The sequence below is a fragment of the Lipotes vexillifer genome, unplaced genomic scaffold (genome assembly GCF_000442215.2).
Source record: "Lipotes vexillifer unplaced genomic scaffold, Lipotes_vexillifer_v1.1 scaffold182, whole genome shotgun sequence".
Classification (NCBI taxonomy): domain Eukaryota; kingdom Metazoa; phylum Chordata; class Mammalia; order Artiodactyla; family Lipotidae; genus Lipotes; species Lipotes vexillifer.
The window spans coordinates 5,664,149-5,688,075 of record NW_006798798.1 but is presented as its reverse complement, the minus strand read 5'-3'; the positions used below and the strand labels follow the sequence as shown (position 1 = coordinate 5,688,075).

At 54.6% G+C, this 23,927-nt stretch overlaps 1 protein-coding gene across 1 annotated transcript; it reads left to right on the top strand.

Annotated features, from left to right (window-relative positions):
• The first annotated feature begins 4,165 nt into the window (after nt 1–4,165).
• SBSN (suprabasin) lies at nt 4,166–7,524 on the top strand. The gene is made up of 4 exons (XM_007471096.1): nt 4,166–4,984; nt 6,407–6,472; nt 6,581–6,625; nt 7,501–7,524. Exons 1-4 carry the CDS (start codon nt 4,166–4,168, stop codon nt 7,522–7,524), a joined length of 954 nt encoding a protein of 317 aa, XP_007471158.1.
• Nucleotides 7,525–23,927: the final 16,403 nt, after the last annotated feature.

Sequence of the window (23,927 nt, the reverse complement as noted above, 5' to 3'; positions counted from 1 at the left end):
CTTCTTTCTTCTTTCTTCTCCTTGGGCACACTGGCTCCATGCCGTTCTGGACCCTCTTCTGGAGTTACCCTAGCTATTTCTTTGTGCCTGGAAGTCCTACCCAGGTCTTCCCTTGGCTGCCTCTTGGTTAGCCTCAGGTGCCACCCTTTAAGAGAGGCCCTCCTAACTCCACATCTAAAGTTCTCTCCTTTCTCAGTCACTATCTGCCATCACCCCCACTCCCTCCGTCTGCCCGTCGTCCGGGAAGCCTTGTCTGACTTCCCATCCTGGGTTAAATATTCCAATGTGCAAAACTGCTCTAGGGTTACACCCTTTGTTTTCCACGCAGCGTATGTCTCTCTAAAAATCATCCTGTTTATTCGTTACCTTGCCAGTTGTCTCTGCCCAGTAGAGAGTGCTTGTCTGCCTTCCTCACTATTTTTCTTTTAGAAAATCAGTTTTTGTCTTTTAATTAATTGTTTTAATTTATTCATTTTATTTACTTTTGGCTGCATTGGGTCTTTGTTGCTGCACATGGGCTTTCTCTAGTTGCATCGAGCGGGGGCTATTCATTCTGGTGGCTTGTTGCAGAGCACAGGCTCTAAGCACGTGGGCTTCAGTAGTTGTGGTGCACGGGCTTAGTTGCTCCGCGGCACGTGGGATCTTCCTGGACCAGGGCTCAAACCCATGTACCCTGCATTGACAGGCAGATTCTTAACCACTGCACCACCAGGGAAGCCCATGCCTTCCTCACTTTTATACCTGTTGACTAGAAGAATGTTTGGCACTTGAAAGGTACTCCCTCAATAACTAGCACCAGAATGAATGAATAAATGTCACCTCCTGAGGTTTCTTCTGGTCTCCAATCTTAGAGCAACCCCCAAGTCCTATCCTCTCACAGCACTCTGTTCTTTTCCTTATGGTTTTTCATGTAGTTTTCCATGATCTAGTTACTGACTGACTTGTTCATTGTCTCCCTGTTGGGCCCACTCTTTTCTGTTTTGTTCACCACTGGTCCTCCAGCTCCTAGAACTGTGCCTGACACAAATCAGGCTTTCAGTAAACATTAGCGGAAGAACAAATAGACAGATGGCTCCCGTCCCCCAAAGCATGGGAGGTGGGGGCTTGCTTGCATATCTGTGACACTCAGGCAGGCACCTTCACCTGCAGGGCCAGTTGGCGTACAGCTGTGACCAAGATTTAGGGGCTGTGGGGTTTAGGCCAGGAAGGAGTTATCATCCCAGAGAGAGGTGTGGAAGCAAGAAGGGGCAGAATGACATAACCTCTTCTTTCCCCAGACCTCCATGAGAGCTGAGTTTGTTAAGCACCTGCCATGGCACAGAGTAAGGGTGAAGCCCTCCTGCTTGGATGGCCCGGGAAAGGTGGAACTGAAAATGAATTGAGTGTACAACTGGGGAGATTTCAATGGACCAAGACCCAAAAACAGAACAAAGGGGGACAAATTTAACATGTATAATCAAGATGGGGGAAAAGCATACACAAATAAAACCAGGACTGAAAAGGGACCAATTTGGTACGGCTTTACAAGAATAGATATGAAAAGCCAGATGCAATTAAAATTTTCTTAGAAAATATGAGGGATCAAAACTGGTACAAAAAGAAATGGCAAATCTGAGTAGGCCAATAACAAGAGAAGAACCAAGGAGTTAAGATGTATCTTCCCAAAGGCTGATTCAGATCCCGATGATTTTATGGGCAAGATTTGCTGAAGCATGGGGAACAAATATTTGCCGTTCTACAGGACCTGCTGCAGAGCTTAAGCAGGGCTGGGAAGCCAAGTAGCAGCTCCTGTGCTGAGAGGCTGTGGGTAGGGCACGTGCTCTGAGGCCCCGTGGAGCGGCAAGCACACTGTGTATGAGCACATCGCATATTGCATGCTTTGTGGGGGTGCTTTGTGGGCGCTGTGGTGGCTCAGCTACTGAAACCTCCTCTATTCACTCTAGGAAACAGCACAGCCACGTTACTAAAACCAGCAGAGAAAGGACAACTCCAGGCTAATCTCACGTACGGAGATAGATGCCAAAGTCCTGAATCAAATAGTGGCAAATGGGAATGAAGCACTGAGGACAGGGACGGAGGCTGACAGAAGATGGTAGGGTGGGGCAGAGAGAAAGGTGGAAAAGAGACATGGAGTACATTTCGAAGGAAAAAATCCCACCTCTCAGTCTCGGGGCGGATTAGAATTCTGAAGCTCACCAGCAATCTCCTGGCATGGGACACTCCCTCATTCAGGTGCTGGACAAGGGCAGGAAAGTCACACCTAAGGTTGCCCAGAGATTTGACTTTGTCCCTGGACCGTGAAACTGGGAAACAGATTTGGTGAGCTCAAGCTTGGAGAGGTGGCACAATTAGTCACCCTCTGGAGGCAGAACCTAGAGATGGCAGAAGCTTCTGGGTCTCTGGGTCTGGGAGGCCTGGCCTGGAGCCAAGTGTCCAGGATCTGGGATGGAACCTTGGGTCCTCCAAGGGGAGTGGGCCTTGTCACCCTTGTTTGAGCAAAGCCTGAAAACATGTGCAGCTTCTCGTCACACCTGGGCACCCACACATATAACTCTGCCAACCCCACTTGCTCACACCCTACACATCCCTTTGTGCCTGGCCTTCCCACCAGTAATCCCACCTCCACCCCCTCTCCCAGGCTCTCCTCTTGGCACCCAAACCCAAATATCTTGTACCCCTGCACCCAACTGTACCTACGCACTGGCCCCTATCCTTCTGGTCTCAGGCTTCCTCTGAACTCTAGCTCTACAGACCTACCAACGACAGACCTACCAACCACCCCCTGCCCTTCCCTCTGATGTCCCTCCCCACACCTAGGCCACACTCTCAGCTGTTTCCCTCTCCAACCCTTGCCAATATGTCAACACTTGAGGCTTCAGTTGGGACTTAGGAGGCCTCAGGGGGAGGAGGGCAGGAGGGATGAGCTCCTGGCCCTCAGCCCAGCTTCTGGCTGACAGTCTTCTGCTGCCCTGGGTCTTCAGCCCCTCCCCACGACTGCCTCAACTGGCTTTTCAGGAGACACTGCGTCCTGCCCCTGCTCATGGCAGTCAGCCCCCTGCCCTTGCCCAAGGGCTGGGAGGTAGGACAAGAATGTGATCCTGGCTCCAAAATCTGCAACCCTCAACAAGGGACCTTATGCTGCTCTGGGGATACAGGCAACCTTCCCTCCAGCACCCTCTGAGACTCAGGCTCAGGCCTGGACTCTCTTCCCCCCGGCATCTTCTAATCCATCCATTTGTTCAAATATTTACTGAACCCCAGGCAAGGTTCTTGAAGCTGGGGACGTGACAATGATCAATACAGACAAAGGCCCTCTGGAAGTTTACTATATGATAGGTGAGACAGACAATAAAATAAGATGATTTCAGATTTTGGTAGGAGCTATAAAAACTAAAGGATGATATTACAGAGTATAGCTGTGGGACGGCCAGGGAAGGGTCTTTTTGGGAAGGTGACATTTGAGCCAAGAAGAGAGTGAGGAGGAAACCACCTTGTGAAGATCTGACTTCTGCATTCCAGGCAGAGACAACAGCAAGTGCAAAGGCCATGAGGCAGGAGTGAGCTTGGTGTGTTTGAGGACCAGGGAGAAGACCCGTGTGGCCAGAGCATAAGAAGTGTGGGCGTTGGGGGTCAACAAGAACAACAAACAACAAGAACAAGGTCTGATGATTCCCTCAACTCCCCGGGGTTGCTCCCCACCCCCTGACTGTGCCTCCCACCTTTCCAGAATCTTGCTGCTGGGGAAACTGGATCCTGAGGTCCCCCGAGAGGAGTGCAGATGCTGAAGAACCAGGCCTGGGTCCCAGGGATGGAGGGTGCCTGAAGGTGCTGTTGGGAGAAAGGAGGCCTGGAGAGTGGGTGAGGAATAGAAAGGGGAAGTGATTGGAAGGGCAGACATCTGGGCTCTGGGGTGGAGGGCCTGAGCTGGGCAAGGAGCAAAGATGCCATGTGAGTTTTCTCCATCCATGACTCACCCACTCTTCCTCCCCCTCTTCATTGCTCAACCCCAAGTCTCCCTGGGAATTACCTCACTGACTGGAGATCAAGTCAGTGCCTCACAGGGTAATTGAGTCATGAGGGGTGGAGCAGAGGAAAGGATGCAGAGGATAAATAGTAGCTTTGCCTCCCTGGCCCCTCTCTGCATCCTCCCCACTTCCCCAACAATATGTATCTTGCCAGTTTGCTCAGCTCCTGCTTCCTCCTGCTGCTGTTAGGGCCCTTGCCTGGATGGGCGGCCGGTGCTGACCCCGTTAAGAAGGTCACTGAAGGGATCAGCAAAGGGCTGAGCAATACAGAGAGAGAGGTGGGCAAGGCCTTGGAAGGCGTCAATAATGGAATCCCTCAAGCTGGAAGGGAGAAAGATTTTAGTGGACTCAACAGTGTGGGGAGACAGGCTGGTAAGGAGCTGGACAAGGGCGTCCAGGGGCTCAACCACAACTTGGACAAGGTAACCCATGGAATCAACAATGTCGCCGGACAAGCAGGAAAGGGAGCAGAGAAGTTTGTCCATGGGGTCAACAGTGCTACTAGGCAGGTTGAGAAGGAGGCAAACAAAGTGATTCAGGGGGTCCACGATGGGGTCAAGCAGGCAGGAAGTGAGGCAGGGAGGTTTGGCCAGGGGGTCCACCATGCCGGGAAAGAGGGAGAAAAAATAGTCCAGGGGGTCCATCATGGAGTTGATCAGGCTGGAAAGGAGGTGGGAAAGTTTGGTCAGGGGGTCAGCCATGCTGCAGGGCAGGCTGGGAAACAGGGAGAAAAAATAGTCCAAGGGGTCCACGATGGGGTCAACCAGGCCGGAAAGGAGGCAGAGAAATTTGGCCACGGGGTCAGCCACGCTGCTGGTCAGGCTGGAAAGGATGTGGAGAAACTTGGCCAAGGTGTCCACCATGCTGCTGGCCAGGCTGGGAAGGAGGAGGACAGGTTGCATCAGACTGTTCATGATGGGACCGACCAAGCCGGCAAGGAAGCCAACCAGCTGCTGAATGTAGGTGAACAGGGGTGGGGAAATGGGGAGAAGGGTGTTGGGGGAGGGAGAAGTTAAACCCTTGGGACATTTGGGGCGCCCAGGTCCCTATCATTTGGTGAAAGAAGCTTGGGCAGCTCTGTAACCGTGTCCTCCTCCTCCCTTACAAAAGAGCTGGTGGTCAGCTGGTCAGAAGGATTAAGCCATCTTATCTGCAAAGCCCTGTATCAAGAGAATGGGAGTGGGACCCAGCCTCACCTTCAGGGGGCTGCCTCCTAGTTAAGGAGATCTAAAGGGAGGAACATGAAGCCTCTCCTGGGGAACAGGAAGCAGTTACTGAGGCCAAGATCTATTACAGTGCGAAGAGAATGAGTGTTGAGAAAACCCAGAGCATCAGCTTGAGCTTGAGGAATAGTTTTGGGAGAAGAGCCCTACTCTGTTTAATGTTCATAACAAGCCTCCGAGGTAGTCAGGGTGAGGACTCCCTGATTCTCAGGTAAGGAAACGGAGGCTCAGCGAGGTTTAAGGGATTTGCCAAGGTCATGTGGCTAGCACACAGCTCTGGCGAATCACAAGTCGGGGTTCCTCCTCTTCCTCCACACCGCCCCACCAGAGGAGGCCTTCTGAAGGATATCTGATCCCCACTTACATAGGGGGAATAGATACCGGAGCCCAGGAGAGGCAAGCAGCAGCACGCACAGCATAACAGGCTCCGAGGAGGAACAGGAGAAGGCTGACTCCCACCTGCCCCAGGTCCCCACTCCCCAGTCTCCACGAGGACTCTCTGGGACACCATCTTGAGGACCGGCCCAGGCCTCAAAGCCCATAGCTACAGGGGCTACCAGCCATGGAACCAGAGATGCGTGGGGTGGGGAGGAAGAAACTATGTAGCAAGTGTGCAGGGTGAAGGAGGGGCTCTGAGTCAGATGCCAGGATTCACCAAACAGAGACCAAGAGAGGGCTGTTTGTTTGGGGATTTGAAGCTGGCAGCAGCAGTGCAGCAGGGGAGACACTGCTGAGTGGGGAGAGGATTAAGGACAGGGATCCCCGAGTTAGGGATCAGGTTAGCGTGTGTGTAGAAGGGGGAGCTTTGAAGTCAGGGCTGGGGTTAAACTATGGTCCTGGTATTTGCGTGGCTTCTCTGGGTTCCCTTTCCAGTTGGGCCCCTTCTCAGTGGCTGAGAACATCTCATTAACTGAAAGAAAAGGGAATTGAGGGAAGACTAACCAGTAGGGGCAGACGTTCTTCCTGGCTTCTCCCATCTCTCACAGAATTCCCACAGCAACATGGGTTTCCTTTCTGGATAGCGAGGGGCAGGGGGTTAGCCTATGCCTTCTGCTCCAGCCCCAGTCGCCCTAGGGGAAGCTGGCCACTGGGGAAAAGGAACTTGGGAGACCCTTAGGGTCTGGGGGGTTGTAATGACAGCCTGGGCTTCATCCACAGGGCAGTCCTCAAGGCAGATTCACTCACCAGAACGGAGGGGCTGCAACCACAACCTTAACATCTGGAGTAAGTCTCGCGAGCACAGGGTGGGTGGGGGGCGGTGGCGTGGAGGCTCTCCTAGGAGGGCTGGTGGGACAGATGCTGGGGACTAACCTTCCTGTCCTTGAATTTCAGGCTTCGGTCAACAAGCCCTTCGTTGGCCTCTCAGTTCTGTGGAAGGTGAGTGCCCACGTGGTTTCTACTTCCTACTTGGGAGATGCTCTTACATCCTCCTCCCGTTGCCTGTTCCCTGACAACTGCACTGTGGACAGACACTCAGCCTCTGCAGACACCATCCAACCCATTTTCCAGCTCTGGTTTTCCTTTCCTCACATCCTGCTTTCATCTTTCGGGCGCTTTCCGTTCCCACTGAGGCAGAAAAGTCCTCCAGGGGCCTGTGTACATCTCGGAGCCAGGAAGGGGGTGGGGGCTGCTGAAACCCTCCCCTCTGTGTGCCTGTCCCCTCTCCGCGGCATCTCCCGTCAGACTCCCTCCCTGTTCTGTGCATCCTTCCGCTGCCCTGTCCCTGCTGCCTTGTGGCAACGTGCTGGGTGGTGGGAACCTGTAGCTCTGTCCTCTCCCTGGTTGACAGCAACCTACCTGCCCGGCCAGCCCAGGAGAAAGGTTCCTGTGGGATGCTGATCCTCCCTCTGGGCCCAAAGGAAAGTCCTAGCTCTTCTCTTTGCATTTAGTACATTCAGATGCCTGAGCCTGGGGCAAAAGGGTGAGGGTGTGTAACAGCCCTAATACTGTGCCGGGAACCCAAAGGCACACCGTTGTTTATTCCCGGGCTGTGGAGGTGGCAGGGGATCCTCTCAGGCAAAACACACGAGGCTTCTCTGTCCCTACAGAGGCCCCTGGCACCTCTGCCTGGGAGGACTGTCTCCCTATTCTTCCTGAATCTAGGTGCCGCCTTCCGTATGTTATTCCCCAGAACGTAAGCAATTCCGGAGCTAGAGTAGTCAGTCTCCCTCCCATCTCTCTAGGGTGCATGAGGGTAGAGGTCTTGCGACTGTGTGCCCTGCATCCACCCCCTCTCTCCTTCTCTCTTCCAGAGCCTCACCAACATCATTCCCTAAACTGATGAACTGGCCTTGTTGAACAGACTGACATTCCTGTTGTCATATCAGCTGAAATGACCTGAAGGAGCGGGGGGAAAGTAGGATAGATTTCTGGAGTCCCTTAGGGGGCTGTACTGAGATTTGTGGATAAATACAACACACTGTACTCTCATCATGGTTCACTGTGCTCCCTCAGGAGGGATCCGTGGAGGGGAGGCTTGTCTTTTCTCCTCTTGCATCTTCACCGGAGAAGCTGGGGGGTCCGATGCACAGGATGGGTTGAGCTGGAGATTTCAGGCTGATCCGATGGAAGAGGGCCGTTACAGGGACGAGCCATGCTTCACTAGTGCAAAATTCATGCTCAGCACTGGGAGGAAATTCGTGCAGGGAAAGCCCCTCCAGGCCAGTAGCGGGGGCAGAAGCACCAGGGAAAAAGTGGCAGGAACCCTGGTGAAGCCCAAGGGGGTAGCATCCTCATTCAGGAGTGTGGCACCAAAGGAATATCAGTAGTAATTTGTGTGTATTGCGCAATCAAGGCATGCGAGGCTCCCTGCGCTTTACCTGCATGACCTCACTGAATCCTCCCAACCATCCAGTTAGGTAAGAGGTACTGCTATTGCCCCGTGTTATAGAAGATCACATGGAGGCTCACGCAAGTTAAGAAACATGACTAAGGACGCACAATAAGTGGAGGGAGAAACAGCCTAAGAGCTACCGAGGATACTCTGAAAACGAAGAGGTCTCTCTCCTGTTTAGTATCAGTAAGGAGGAGGCTCAGTGAATAGGAGAGAGGAAAAAGGTACATGTGGGAGATCCTCTCTTGGGGGCGAGGGCCAAAGGCTCAGGGGGGAAGCCACTGATGACAGGAGGCCTCTTTACAAGGACAGGAATAGTGACACAGAAGGCCCGGCTCAAAGCCCGGACCAGTAATGATAGCAGCTACTACATACTGAGCACTTCGTAGCTTCCAGGTACTGTGTGAAGGGCTGTTCATACTCTGTAACCATTTAAGCCTCCCACAACCCAAAGGCAGAAGTTCCCTTATGATCCCCATTGTATGGATGAGGAAACTAAGGCTCAGAGGGGCCAGGGCCCTTGCCGGGGGGCAACCCAGGAGAAAGCAGCAGGCCTGTCTATTGCCAGAACCTGACCTTTCACAGTCGCCTATAACGTCTCTAGAACACTTGCCAAGCACGGGCCTGAGCGCTGGGAGACCTACATTCCAGTCAGAACCCGTGCGCCTGTAGGCCGCATCCTTCCCCTCCAGGGACCACCATTTCCTCCCATATAAAAGGGGGGTGGGTGTCCGCAGGAGAGGACTGCAAACATGGCTTCCAGCTCCAAAATTCCATCAACCGTGGGACCAGAAATAAGAGACAGTGCTCTTGCCCTTTGGGGAATTTACAGGCTTCGTGGGGAGACGAGGTATATAAACAGAACATGAAAACAAATACAAAGCGATGCATCAATAAGGACTAAATGACACACCAGGGAGGGGAGGGGCCTGATGTGCACAGTAAAGGTGATGCTCCTGGCACTTTATGTTCTCCTTGTTTTTCCTTATCTGTAGAATACCACCATTTTTTTTTTAAGTTTTATTTTTTACTTTATTTTTTACTTTATTTTTTTTCTTTTTGGCTGCGCTGTGTGGCTTGCGGGGTCTTAGTTCCCTGACCAGGGATGGAACCCGTGCCCCCTGCAGTGGAAGCGCTGAGTCCTAACCACTGGACCGCCAGGGATACCACCCAGAGTACCACTATTTTAATCACATATGTTGCTTCTCTCCCCTGGCAATATTTTACTGCAAAGATGAAAGAATTTTACAGTGGATACCTGCATACCCGCCACTTAGATTCCACCACTAGCACATGACCACGCTTGCTTTATCGCACTTCCACTCATCGCACACCTAGCCGTCTAGCCACGTACCGATACATTTTTGATGTATTTCCTAGTAAATCGACGACCTTTGTTTCATGCATTTCAAGAAACAGAAGCGTTCATTCCTACCACACATTTCCTGAGGGTCTACTCTGTGCTGGACATCTTTTCACCTGGACTGGAGGAGTCCCTTCCGAGAAGGGAATTCTTCTTTCAGAAAGTAAAAGCTTTCATTGATTTTATTTGTATGCCCATTTTCTTGCTTGGTTGGGGGTCCTGAAAGTGCCAAAGAGATATAGGATAATCAGTATGTGCCGGGGGGTCAATCCTGGGAGGCTTCTGGAAGAGAAGGGCTGAGCCAGAACTTAAAGGTGAAAGCGGCACGGCTCAGTCCTGCCTTCAGGCCTGGTGGGCTGCTTCCTCTGCTAAGAGCGTCCTCCCTGCCTCTATGCCTCTATGTGCCCCACCTCCCCGAACCTCACCCAACCTGAACCTAGGGACGCCTCTGTTACTCTCTCATGGCACGCTGATACCGGTCTTCACAGTGCTGTGACAAGCTGTAATTATATACTTACCTGTTTCATGTCCATTCTCCCCCTAGACTAAGAGGTTCCAGAGGAGGGGTCGAGGCCGGGTACACTTGTCTGGCAACTAGTAGAGGGGAGCCTATTGGCTTGAGCGGACTTGGGAAAGGCCTTGGAATAAGTGTGAGCAAGGACCTGGCACCTGGGCCAGGCAGGGAGAGCCAGGCGAGGGCGTGAGAGAGAGAGGAGGGCAGTTTCTGCAGTTGTGCAAGAACAGGGAGAGGAGTCTGGGCGGGACCCTCACAACCATCTTTTATTGGGTGTTCACTCTGGGCTAAGCACTTACAGACATGATTCATTCACCCTCACGACCTCCCCCGAGGTAGGTCCCACGATTACCCCCTTAGACATGGTGAAGCTGAGGCTCAGAGAAGGGAGAGAGTTGAGGGAGGCCACCCAGCTAGTAAGCACTGATGACCAGCTCCTCGTCCAGAGGAGCTACCACCTACCTGTTGGGGACCTCTGCTGGAGGGGCAGCAGGCTTCCCCGCGACCCTGGGGTGGGGGAGGGGCTACTTCAAAATAAGTCCCCTTTACCAAGTTCAATCTGACCCCTTTACCTGGGTCAGATTCTGACAGCCCCATTTTTTTTTTTTTTTACCATTTTTATTTATTTATTAATTTATTTTTGGCTGCGTTGGGTCTTTGTTGCTGCACGCGGGCTTTCTCTAGTTGCGGCGAGCGGGGGCTACTCTTCGCTGCGGTGCGCGGGCTTCTCATTGCGGTGGCTTCTCTTGTTGCGGAGCATGGGCTCCAGGCGCGTGGGCTTCAGTAGTTGTGGCACGTGGGCTCAGTAGTTGTGGCGCACGGGCTTAGTTGCTCCACGGCATGTGGGATCTTCCCGGACCAGGGCTCAAACCCATGTCCCCTGCAATGGCAGGCGGATTCTTAACCACTGTGCCACCAGGGAAGCCCTGACAGCTCCATTTTACCATGATCTTGTATATGATTTTGTATGTTTGTTTAACAGCTCTAGGCCTCAGTTACCTTATCTGTAACATGGGAATAATATTTATCTCTCGAGGTTATAGTGAGGACTACGTGAGATCATGCATGTGAAAGCACCTAGACTTCTGTCTGGTTCACAACAGGTATTTAATAAATATGCCTTAAGACTGATTTGAGGTGACCCCTCAGGTCCAGGGATGTCTGAGGGTAGTTTTTCCCAGAAGGTAGAACATGGGACTGCTGGTGGCATGGGAGAATTTAGGTGGTTCGTGAATATGGCTTTGAATAAGTCTGAATCACACAGTGAGAAATTTACTCTTTTCTTAATTCTCTTTGAAGCTTTCTGATTAGGTAAAGAGGAAGACTCCATTTCTGTGCTGGTGTGCCTGGAACACCTCTCTCATACTTGCTAATCTCCCTTTTTAACAAAGAGGGTACAGGAGCTGCCGCCAGCTATAATGTAATACTATTGTTTGCTTCTCACTTTGTTTTTCTGGTTCTTTCTATTTATGGGCCAGTGAGCCTGGCTTTCCACTTAAGAGTGGCGATATAAAGTATTCTCTTAAAATATACTTAAGAAAGTAAGCTGGCTTAAAGAAAAATCTTAGTAACAGAGAAGGGAGAGGGCAGCTCCACACCATGGTAAGGGTGTCCCGTGAAGGAAGTGTGGGAAGGAGTCTTGGAGTCAGTGAGCATGCACACCACCTCCTGCCCTGCGGTCCTGCCCTGTGGGAATGGGAAGCAGCAGGCTCAGGGGGCTGGGATGTCCATCGCCAACCCCGGAGGCCTCAGGTTTCCTCCTGCTCTCTGCCCCTTACATGGCCCCAGAGCAAAATCCAAACTAATTCTATCCAGAGAAGAATGAGGGCTTCGAAAAGCAGGGGAAGGTCTGAGACACGGAGATGACAGAATATGCTGGAAGCCAGGCTCAGGAATGAACAGGTTGGGCTTAGCTTTACCTCTACCGCCTACTCACCATGTCCCCTCCGAGCCCCAAGTTCTCTGCCCCTAAATGTGGTGCCTGCTTCTCCACTCCCAGGAACCCCAGGTCCTCCCACTTGGCACTGCCTTGGGTCACTGGGACTCATCGCCGAGTCATCCCACGGAGAGGCAACAGGCTCTGGAGTCAGGGAGGCCATGGGCCCCGGGCGTGGGGGACGCTCTCGCCCGTGGGGCTGAGGAAGCGGGCCAGGCTCTTGGAAACACTGGGAGTGAGGCTGGCAGACAGGCTGAGAATAAGAACGATTCTCCCAGGGCTGTCTGAGCCTTAAAGTGCTTAGTCCAGTGCTGGGTACACAGAAAGCCCTGGATAAACGGCAGCTACAACGATGATGATGATTTTTATTGTTATTACCCCCACCACTATTATCGTCATTAAAGAGTCAGCGATGGAATAACAAGGAGCTAGGAAGGAGCAGCGGAGGACAGACAGGGATTGTGTTTACATCGTGAGAGGTGATGGATGTTACAAGTTGGGGTGAAGGTGTTGGGGTGGAGAGAGAGAGTGACGGAGAGACGCTGAGAAAGGCGGATAGAAACCGGCCCCTCCTAACTCGGCGATGAGTCCCAGCGACACAAGGCAGTGCCAAGTGGGAGGACCTGGGGTTCCCGGGAGTGGAGAAGCAGGCTCGCTCGCTGAGCAGCGACGAGACCTCGTGAGGCTGCCCGAGTTCTGCATCCTGAGCTGGGCCCAGGGGAGAGGGCCACTGGCTGACCCGGGGCTCCTGCCCCTGTGCTGACCCCTCCTCCCTTGCCAGTGCCACTCTGGCCCCTCTGGGAGGGGCTGGGAGCAGCAGTGGGATGCGCTGGTGTAGTCCCAGCCCTCACGGCAGGCCGTGAGCTCACACACGTGCCCCCACCAGGCCAGGTAAACAGGATGGGTGCCTGGGTCAGCAGCTCCCTCCCTAGGTCTTCCCCCGCCCCCTCATTCCCCGGGGGTGGCCCGCCTGCCCAGCTCCCCAGCTCCACACCCAGCTTTCTCAGCCCAGAGCAGCCGGGATGCTAACTGAGACGCCCCGATGACCCCTCTCAGCGTCGCAGCCACGTCCTTCCCCGACAGATGCCTGGCGTTCCCACTGAGGGCCGTCTCCCGGGTCCCAGGCTCTCTGCGGCTGGAAGGTGTGGAAGTGTGAGGCAGCCACCTTTAGGTGGCAGTATGGGAGGGGAGAGAGGTGGGAGAGACAAAGGCCGATGGGAAAGGAGACGAAGGCTGAGGAAGGGCACCTGCAGCGGCAGGTGGCGTCCTGCCATTCTGGCATCCCCGACCCTGGCTGGCTTACACCTAGGGTGGGTCCTATCCCGCTGGCTTCCCTACCCTTGCCCCCCTGATGAGGTCCTGCCTGGTTCCTCTCTCCTAAGTCCCCCCCATCCCACCACCTCTAGGAGACACTGCCAGCCTATCTCCTCAGATGCGCCCCCCTACCCTGCACCCCAGACTCCTGGGGTTGGGAAATGGGAACACTTTAAGGGCGGGGAAAGAGAAAGGGCAAGCGAGTAAACTTGGGTGGGAAGAAAACACTCAGGCGAGAAGGACGAGGCGGAGATGAAGCTACAGGGGCGTCTGGCCTGCCTCCTGCTGCTCCTGTGCCTGGGCAGTGGGGAGGCTGGCCTACTGCTGAGTGGAGGGGAGAGCTCTGGAGCAGGGGCCATGGAGGCCACTGGACACGGGGTGGGAGAGGCCATTGGACAAGAAGCGGGAGAGGCCATCAAGCACGGAGTTGGGGAGGCCGCTGATGGAGGGGCTGGAGAGGCAGCGGGTTCTGGAGTCAAGGAGGCCATGGGCCCCGGCGTGGGGGACACTCTCGCCCGTGGAGCTGAGGAAGCGGCCCTTGCTCTTGGAAACACTGGGAGTGAGGCTGGCAGACAGGCTGAGAATGTCATTCAGCATGGAGTGGATGCTGCCCACAGCTCCTGGCAGGGGATGCCTGGTGTCAACGGTGCTTTGGTGAGTGGCTGGAAGCCAGGTGTGGAAATGGGAGGCTGTGGGCAGCTGGGTTGAGAGTCCTGGGAGCGGTTAATAGGAGGAATGGCTCCCTTATTGGTGGCTGTCTGGGCCAGTTTCCTTCTATGTTAGGCATCCCTCCCCCACCACCCTGAGGTCTCTCTCCACCTGCTTCTCCCTGTGGCTCCTCTATCTGATTTGCTCTGCCTGTCCTACCCCATCCCAGAGTGAGGTGGCCACACACACTCAGTGCAGCCATGTTGTTCTTGCAGGGAACCAATGGCCAGCCTCCATCTGGAGGCCATGGCACCTCTGGCTCTCCAGGCAATCCTGGAGGTCCAGGGATTCCCTGAGACCATGTGTATTCTGGAGGCTCAGGTGGCAGCTTTGGGACCAACTCTCAGGGAGGCTCGAAGGCTATGGAGGGGCATTCAACCTAGGGACCAACACTCAGGTACATCAGGACATCAGGACATCACCCTGGCCCTGATGCCTGCCGCCTCCCTCCCTTCAAGCCCACACTTTTGGCGTTTCCCCCGTGTCCTTCCCGATCCCATGCTCAGTCTCACCCTCCCTGCAGGCAGCTGTGGACCAACCTCCTTACGGCTCAAGGAGAGGCAGCGACAACCCAAATGCAGAGGTGAGAGGAAGAGTCTGTCTGGATGCGTGTGATAGAAAGTGGGAGAGACGAAGAGGAAAGAAAGATGGGCAGGGGAGGGCCTGAGGGAAGAGGCAGATTGGACAGGGGAGAGATAGGTGTGGGGAGGAGGCTTGGAAGAGTGAGATGGGCATGGAAGAGAGACGCGATGGGATAGAAAGCCAAGCCAAGGAAGCAGGAGAGCCTGGCCTGTGGGGCTGGCTTTGACTGAAGTCTCAAACCTCACCCGTCCCCTTCCCTCTGCAATGCACCAACCGCCCGCCATCTGGCTCAGGTGGAAGCTCTAGCAACTCTGGGGTAAGAGGACAGGACAAACTGGGGCATTCTGCAGAAATTCTGCTCTCCTCAGACTGGGCGGGAAATATTCCTGAGCAAGGGAGGCCGGGGAGGGAGGAAAGCAATCTTGGTGTCCTCATCTTTAGACCTCACTCTGGTCTCTTCCTGACCCTCAGGGAAGCAGCAGCAATGGCAGGAACAGCGGTGGCAGCATCAGTGGTGGCAGCAGCGGCAGCAGCAGTGGTGGCAGCAGCGGTGGCAGTTCTGGGCCCCACTGGGTAAGTTCTCCTTTGTTGAAGGCAGAGGTGGGGCCCCTGGTGGTCCCTGCTGAGGAAACCCACTCCGAGGTCTTCCTGAAAGCTGCCAGCCCCAGGGTAGGTGGCGTCACTGGAGTTGTCATCCTGGGCTCCCTCAGCTTCTGTTCCCCACCTTCCCAGCCTCACCAGGAAGTGTTGCTTACATGTGCCCTCTAATTTCCAGAAGAGGTGCCCTGCCTACCGTGCTCACTCTAGCCCCTCGTCATCCACTCCCTGATGCCGGGGATGCCCTGTCTCCTGTCTGACCTCTAGTTCTGCCGGCATGTCCACTTGGCGAATCGGACTAGAGCTGGGGTAGTGGATGGAGCAAGAGAGGTGGGCACAGGGAAACATGACACTTGTTTGGGAGGCTCCCAGGAGGATGGGGGCAGGACCGCACGTGGAAACTTAAGGACATTTACAGAGCTGAGGTGTAGATGCTAACAAATACAGTGTCCCTTCGTGAGGGGTGAGAGGGCCAGGGGGGGACCACTACCTGGCAGCCGGATTGGGGTGGAACTCCCATCAGGGGTCCTGCAGAGAGGGGGCACAGCCGGCTTCCTTGGGGGTCTGGGAAAGGCCTCAGGCAAGAGGAGGGTCTCAGGCAAGAACAAGCCAAGTGTTAATTTACTGCTCCCTGTACTACCTGCTTTTCCCCCTGTACCTACAACTGACCCTTCGAAAACTCTAGAAATTTTGATCAAGGCGGCTACTCCCAGGTAAGGATTCTAGGGGTCCCTTCCCCTTTCTAGGTTCCAGGAGAGGGTGACGGGTGAGGAGAGGCAGGAGGAGGACCGAAGGAGCCCCAGGGTGCCAGGGTCACGGCTCTTATGAAGTTGGTCTCCAGTGGCTTTTCCACCCCTGGCATGAAGTGGAGGTTGGACGGCAGCAGCTCAGAATCCCCCAATTACCCCACATTTCCAAATACACGTGGCCACACCTACCCTTCTCCGTGCCCCGAATAACTTCCCTCCGTGACTGACGGGCTGAAGATGGGAGAGTGTGGAGCTTGGGCAGGGCGTTAAGATATCATAGTGCCTATTATGGGATGACTTCCTATTTTGGGAACGATTTGGGCCCTTCCAAGCCCTTTGGAGACCCCACATGGACTCTCGCTTTCCCTTGCTGGGATACAATACCAGCTCCTCCTCGGGTAGCAGGGGTGGAAGTGGTGGGAACAAACCCGAGGTGAGCGTCTGGCGAGGGCGTGCCTGTGCAGATCTGCCCCGAACCGTGGGAAGGAAAACAAGAGGCGTTGAGGGATGGGCGGGGAATGCGCTGACTGCCGCCGGGTCGGCCAGCCACGGGGTTAAAATGCTGCAGTCTGGGGGCTGGACTAGGTGTCTTCGTGGGAAATGAGAGTTTCTCTTTCTCTCTCCCACCGTGCGACAATCCACGCAGTGAAGTCCACGTGTCCGGGGAATCTGGGGGTCAGGTGAGAGGCGAACTTGCAGTGACGGCAGTTCATCACGGCAGCTGTGCGCCCTCCTCAAGGCAACTGCGCTCCGCCCCCGCCCCTAAGGCTAGCTCTGGTCCCAACCCCCTCTCTGGGGAATTTACAATCTAGAGGGAAGAAACCAAACACATGCTCCTAAAAAGACTAATCAGCTCCGAAGTAATAATTAATTGCAGATCATTACATGATATACCTCACTTTATACCACAGATGGGGCTGTGAAAAATCGTATGAAAACCAGTCCTTTTGGAAACATGATTGTTTCAAATGTCCTATACCCTGCGGGTAAACAGTATCCGGTGACTTCTTTGAAGGACTTTGGAAACAGTGTTTCGAGAGGGTACACTTCCCTCCTAGTTATTCTGGAAATCTGCCTCTAGGTCAGCAACTGCTGTGCTGACAGAGGAAATGTTGGCTAAGGCTCACAGGAATCGCCTAGAGGTCTTGTGAAAATGCAGATTCTGATTCAGCAGGGCTGTGGTGGGGCTGAGATTCTGGTTTCTAACAGGCATCCTGGCCAGGCTGCCAGCCTGTGCCCCGGGGGTGAGTGGGGCCCACAGGGTGAGGAGCACGCCTAACGGGGAGGAGGAGGCGTGGGGTGGTGGTGCCACCCTGGAAGGCTGTCGGGAGAGCTCCTGGCATATCAGGGATACTAACCTTTCATGGGTAGACAGGTTTTAAGAAAGCCTCTCCCAGTTTGTAATTCTGTTTCTAGTTTTATACTACCAAAGTCTTCAATACATAGTGAGGTGGAAAAACAGACAAAAATGACAGAATAGTCAAGGGGATATTTTTTTAAACCATATTTAAGAAGGCAGGGTTGACAAGTGGAAAGGCAGTGAACTTTGATTCAGAAGATGGGGGTTCAAACGCCAGCTGTGTAACCTGTCATCTGTGTGTCATCAGGCAAGTCGATTGACCTCTCTGAGCCCAGGCTCCCTCTTGGGTAAAATGGGGACAGCAAAGCCTAACTTGTTCACCCCCCCCCCCTCAGTTACTGCAGAGCTTTCTGCATCGTAGTCACATCAAGGTGGTTCAGAGTCCCAACACTGGAGCCTGACACGGAGACAGATGCTGAGAAAAGCTGTTGGACAGCTCTACGTTTCAGTTTCTCCATCTGTGAAGTGGAGGCATCTCCACGTGGGAAAGTGGCGGGTGGAGGCGCAGTGCCCTGCGCACAGTGGGACTACATATTGGCTACTAGCAGTGTTTGGGGGGGCAGGGCATGGGGGGGGAGCAGGAATATGGATATGATTCAAGGGACTGGGTGGGGTTATTCTGCTGAGCAAGTAGCGAGTCAGTCCAGGAAGGCTTTCTGGAGGTGGGACTCAGGTACTGTGTTGAGAAGAGGAGAAGGTGGCTTGACCAGAGGCGGAGATGGGTGGCGCGCACGACAGGATGTAAAGCCTTGAGCATCAGTTCCCTCTTCCCCACGCAGGGGCAAGGGTCTAGCGGGGGAGGGGAAGCTGTCAATAGAACCAACACCTTGGTGAGTGAGGACGTCACTCCTCCTTGGGCTGGGACCGTGGTGTCAGGCAACCCCTGCCTCCCCCCGACACCCATATCTCCTGCCCCTGCCTTGTGCTCACAGCATGGGTTCTTACTCTCATCCCATTTCTCATCGGTCCCTTAGAACTCTCAGATGTCTCCTGGGCTCTTCAGCTTTGATACTTTCTGGAAGGTGAGTTCGACAAGAGTGCTCTGCTCGCTCTCAAACCTCTGTCCCTTGGTCCCACAGGCTGAAGTCTTCTTTCTATAATGACTGTCAGCAGTGGCCCTTGACCTCTCTTGTCCTGGGGCCCTGAGCCAATTACATTATGACCCAATCTGGTCATTCTCCTTCTTTTTCTCTGCAGAATTTAAAATCCAAGCTGGGTTTCATGAACTGGGACGCCATCAACAAGGTAAGGGCTGGAAGGCCGTTCATTCTGATCTTTGTGGGAGAAGGGATATAGAGAAGAAAGCTAAACCCTTGCTTGGTGAGCCGGGGAGCAATGATGATGGTCACGGAGACAGCATTCCAGCCAGTGCTTTAAAAAGAAAAGATGAAAACAAGGAGGAAGGACAGCAGAGACCTGAAAAGAGATGGGGAATTTGCAAGCAGCTGGGAGTGGGGGGGACGAGGAGGGAATGGGCCTCTTTCATGTCTCAACATGCAGACCTGAACTGGTCTGAACCTCAGTTTCCCCTTTGACACCAGAAGGTTAAGGGGAGAGTCAGTAGGCCTAATCCTCAGGAACCAGAGGCAGAGGTAGGGGATGGACCAAATCATCAGGTGAAGCTAAAAGACCACCTGAGGACTTATGCGCAGAGAGATGGGAAAAGGAAGCGAACACGCCGAGAGCCTGGTGGTGCCATCAGTCCGGGCCCTGCACATGTGTAATGTTAGGAGTCGCTTGGGGCCCAGAACCTGCTTCTCCTTCGTCCCCGCCCACCCCTTCCTCTCGCAGCGGAAGCCCTGGCCAGGCTGATTTGACACCAGAATAGCAGATGTACCTCCAGAGCAGAGGGTGTGGACTGAGAGGGGAGGTGAAGGACAAACGAACAATCCAGATACCAAAGGCAGAAGCTGCAATCCGCGGCCCACTGATTGTTTGATTCATTTTTAAAGAACAGTATAGCAACACCGGGCCCCTCTTTCTACGGCCTACGAGAGCCTAGAGCCGAGAGGCAGCTCCTTCTTGCCGTGGGCACTTGCTCCCCCGTGGTCAGACTCCCACCGCCCACCACAGTTCTTCTAGCCACCCGCCTGGCTCCTGTGAGCAGTGTAGTTTCTGACCCTTCACGTAAAAGAAGGCAGACTAGGACCCCTGCCCTCCAGAACTTGTGAGGGAGGGGGTTGGTGGCAGGCGGGGAGGCAAAGGGACAGCCCTCAGGAACGTCACTTTCTGGCAGTAAAGTGGGGAGTGAAAGACAGGAGATGCAGAAGCTTCCAGCTACAGCGGAGTCCTGTTTTGGATGAACATTTTGTTCTGTTTCGTAGAGAACTGTCTCTGGTAGGGGTGAGACTCCCTACCATGGACCACGGGGAGACCAGGCCCCTGAGCAGGGGGCACTTAGGGTCTGATGGGAGAACCAGGGCACACACAGATACGTCCCAGAGGGCCAGAGGACTGACAGCCAAACGTTTTTGCACATCCAGGGGGGCAGTAAGGGGAGTGCTTGCAGTCAGGCGGCATTCATTTGGGGTGGCTCCCCCGAGGATCGGACCTCCTAGGGAGGGGGCAGGACAGAGGTGGGCAAAGGAGAGGATGGAGCGTCCCCAGCTCCTTCACGGCGGAGGGAGGGGCGGCGAGGCAGCCGAGGACTTCACTTCAGCCAGGGTGAGGAGTAAGGACGGGGGACCAAACGTTCCTGGCAAGTATGGGGGTGGGGTGGGTTTCGAGCCCAAGCTGGACTCTCTGGATTTGCCCCGATGACAGCCGTGGGCCAAAAGGTCCCTGCGGATTTCCGGAGCAGGGGTCCAATCAACCCTTGGCTTGGTCCACTGGTCCCTGAATTCCTAGTCATTGACCTCCCCCTTAGAACTTATTTCTTTGCCCAGGACCAGAGGACTTTTCGCACCCCCTGACCTCCAGATGGATGGGGGCCCCACCCATTCTCTTTTTAAAAAAGTTTTAATTTACTTTTTATTTTTATTTTTGGCTGCGTTGAGTTTTCGTTGCTGCGCGCGGGCTTTTCTCTAGTTGCGGAGAGCGGGGGCTACTCTTCGTTGCGGTGCGCAGGCTTCTCATTGCGGTAGCTTCTCTTCTGGCAGAGCACGGGCTCTAGGTGCGCGGGCTTCAGTAGTTGTGGCACGCGGGCTCAGTAGTTGTGGCTCATGGGCTCTAGAGCACAGGCTCAGTAGTTGTGGCGCACAGGCTTAGTTGCTCCGCAGCATGTGGGATCTTCCCGGACCAGGGCTCGAACCCATGTCCCCTGCATTGGCAGGCGGATTCTTAACCACTGCACCACCAGGGAAGTCCCCCTGACCAGGGAAGCCCCCCCGCCCATTCTTAAAACACCACTATCTCCCCACTGATCTCAACCCTTGTCCTTGAAATAATATCAGCTGTCCCACGCTCCTGGTATCTTCTCCTTTCTTACATCTCCACTGTTGTTCCAGGAGGGGTTAGGAAGGGGAGACTTCAGCCCTACAGCTTTGGGAGATGGGCTGGAGGTGGCGTGACAGGTGAAAAGGTGGGAATGTCAGGGGCAGGTTCTGGTCCTGCGGTTTTGCCGCAGCTGTGTTCTGCCTGAGGCCGGTGGGGGGCGGGGGGAAACAGGGCTAGAGAAGAACGGTGTCGTGTGCTGTGTATGTGGCGGAGGGGTGGTTAGTGGCTCCAGAGACCTAGCTTCTCTCTCCTTGTTTCCAGAAACAGTTTTCTGGTGTCCCTAAAGACACCCAGCTCCCCCCTGGACCTTAGTCACAGTGAATCCTGTATGTAGGCTGAGGAATGGTGGTCGCAGGAGCAGAGGGGCTTAGGTGAGCAGGGGTCAGACTCCCTGCTCACCTGTTCCCCACTTTCATCCCCAGAACCAAGTCCCAAACCTCAGCACTCGCATCCTCCTGTACTTCCGTCAACTCTGGGAGGTAGGAGAATTCTCCGTCTTTGAAGAACTGAGGATCCTGTTCATCCTGTCCCTGTCCCCTCCCTCCCTCCAGGCAGCTACCCCTCCCTCCAGCCTACCTGTCACAAAATTCCCCCTCTTCTCACTTTTGAGATAGGTAATCTCACCCAAGTCTTATCACCAATGCCATCAGAAATGCTGACTCCCTCAGTCTCCTGTAGGCTTATCTTTATCTAACCCCAAACTACACCCAGCGCCAAACTTGCCCAACCAGCGGCCCCCCTCCACCCTTGGAATTCTCTTTCCTCGTGGCCCACTCGCCTCGCCTTCTCTCTCCAGAAGTTCAAACACAACACTCCTTTCTTGAACTGGAAAGCAATTGCTGAGGTAAGGGCAGTGGGACCCCTCATTTCAGGGTCGGGAAGCTCAGCTCTGAGGGTGCGGGGTTCTGGGCCCTGGGCAGTGGCTTGCAGGTTCTGTTCCGGTTCCTCCCCGTCCCTGCTCGGGGTGGGGGGGGGTGCCTCCCTCCCTTCCCACTGTCCTCCCTTTGCGCAGAGCCTCACCAGCGGAGGTGGGATGGGAGAGGGGGGCTGTGAGTCACTGAAGAAGGAACAGAGTGGGAGGTCCTCCCGGGGATAAAAGCCGAGGTCCGGGGTTAGGGCCTCCACAGGCACAAGATCTCCGCCTGATGCTGTTCCGGCTGGGCGTGGCCTAGCTTGGGGGAAGCCGCATCTGCGTGGGTACCGCAGGGTGAGCAGGTGGAGGGGACCATGGGGTGGGGGAGACGGAGGGACCTGGGACTGGGGCCAGCTCTCAGGGCTGGAAAGGGGTCACTAGGGAGGAAAGTTGAAGGGCGGCGTGAGGGCACTGTGCATGGGGGGAGGACGGAGGGTCATGGTCGAGTGCGGGCAGGTGCAGGGGGTCTGATTATCTGGGTTCTGGGAAGGATGGGCAGGGCCTCTGGGTCCCGTCAAAGGCCACACGTCTGTTCCGCGTGGCCAGTGGCCTTCGGGAATCAGGACGCTTGGGCACTGAGGCAAGGGCTGCCCACTCACTTGTCCATGTGGGCACGTGAGGCTGGACAGATGGGGCCACATTGTCTGATTTTTCAAGAAAAGCTAGAAATCTGGTTTTCAACTAATTTAATTTAAACGTGTGGACCAAGCAAAAAAATGTCTGGAAGCCTGCGGTCTACCAGTTTGTGCTCATGGTGTAAGGCCTAATAGTGGGGTTAGAGTTCAGGTATGGATAAGGCAGACAGTTAAGCCAGACTTGGGAAGAACATTCTGACCCTGAGAGAGAGAGAGAGAGGAGAGAGAGAGAGTGTGTGAGTGAGTGTGTGTGAGTGTGTGTATGTGTGTGTGTGTGTTTCTAGTAGAGAAGTGACAATGGCAGGAACTAACCCTCCCTCCTACTGAGGAGATTTTCCCCTTGCCTCGATCGGGGGCAGGGCAGGTGGCCAGCGCATCTGCAGTGGTTCTTAAGGGGGTTCCATCTGCTTTCTTGTATTTCTCCCCTTCCTTTCTCTCCTTTGACCCAGAGCTTCACTTCGCCTCTATGAATAACAGACCATCCTTCCAAGGACCGTATAGAGAACAGCATTTGGGAACAGGGATTAAAAGGCCTATGAGGGGAGCAGGGTTTGCTGCAGGCAGAAGGTGGGCTGGGGCTGAGCTGCCCAGCTCTGCCCCGGGAGCTTGTGCGGGTACCGCTCATTTGTTATTCTAGCTCCGGCTCCAGGTGCCTGGGTGGCGGAGGTGTTGCCAACCTGTTCTCTACCCTGGTTGCCCAATGCTGAGTGTAGAAATCTGTCCTGTGTCTATCTGGGCCATCAGTTTCCTCCAGGCCTTCTCTGTAGGCGCACTTATCACAGACCACTGAGAGGGGTGGGGTGGGCCGGGCGGGATGCTGGGGCTCTAAAGGGAGGGCAGAGCCTGGGTGGTGGGATGCTGGAGCCCGAGAGTCTGGCAAGGCCTGAAGCACCACGGAGCCACCCTCACCCTGGCGCCCTCTCCCTTTGCATCCGTGCGTCATCGGAACAGAGGAGGGTAGGCGGTGCTGGTCAGGTGAGCCCCTCCCCGGGAGGCCCTAGAAGGTCCCTGGTTCCTCTCAGCCTTGCTCCCGGGTCTGATCAATCTGCAGTTCTCTCTCCTCATGCCCCGTTCTGTAATTTTCTCAGCCTGGCACAGGATGCCAAGACGCGGCAGCTGTAACTTCTAAGGTAACTGCCACCCGACCACCTGATTCAGACTTCACTTCTTTCCTTGGTCTCCTCGCCTCACCTCCCTAAAACACATGACACAAGGAGGGGAGGAGGCAGGGGCTTTGAGAAAGGTCCAGCCAGGGCCGGGATGTGGGAGCAAAATGCCTTCATCCCTTCTCTCCCGCGCCCTGCTTCCTTCCGCAGAACTACGATTATAACCAGCAGACATACCCTACTGCCAATGGGGGGCAGGACTCAGCCAAGATCCCCACTAAGGTAAGGCTTGCAACCTTCCGGACTCCCACTGCATGGGGTCTGCCTGGGGGTGAAGGGGGAGGCCTTCACTGCCAAGGTCCTCTGGGTAGGCTAGCTGAGGCCGAATCCTGTTCACTTTGATAGTCATGTCTCCCCACCCCTGTGCAGGGTGACTCCAGCTCCCTGAGAGCAGTTTGGAAGAGAAGGGTAGAAGGTTCACACCCACTCACTCAGAAAAGGTTCTAGGGGAGCCGTGGGTGCATCACCTGCCATGGAGAAAACTGGGACCCAAGATCCTCTCAGTGAGGAATATAAGGCTCAAAAAAGAAAAAGAAAAAGAAAAATCACACGACACACGGCAAAACCGACAGAC

What these genes read in the sequence shown, in the direction of transcription:
- SBSN (XM_007471096.1), top strand. Translation starts at nt 4,166, where the DNA reads ATGTATCTTGCCAGTTTGCTCAGCTCCTGCTTCCTCCTGCTGCTGTTA. An exon ending in AAGCCAACCAGCTGCTGAAT is followed by an intron (nt 4,985 to 6,406) that starts GTAGGTGAACAG and finishes CTTCATCCACAG; the next exon opens with GGCAGTCCTCAAGGCAGATT. An exon ending in GCCTCTCAGTTCTGTGGAAG is followed by an intron (nt 6,626 to 7,500) that starts GTGAGTGCCCAC and finishes TCTCTCTTCCAG; the next exon opens with AGCCTCACCAACATCATTCC.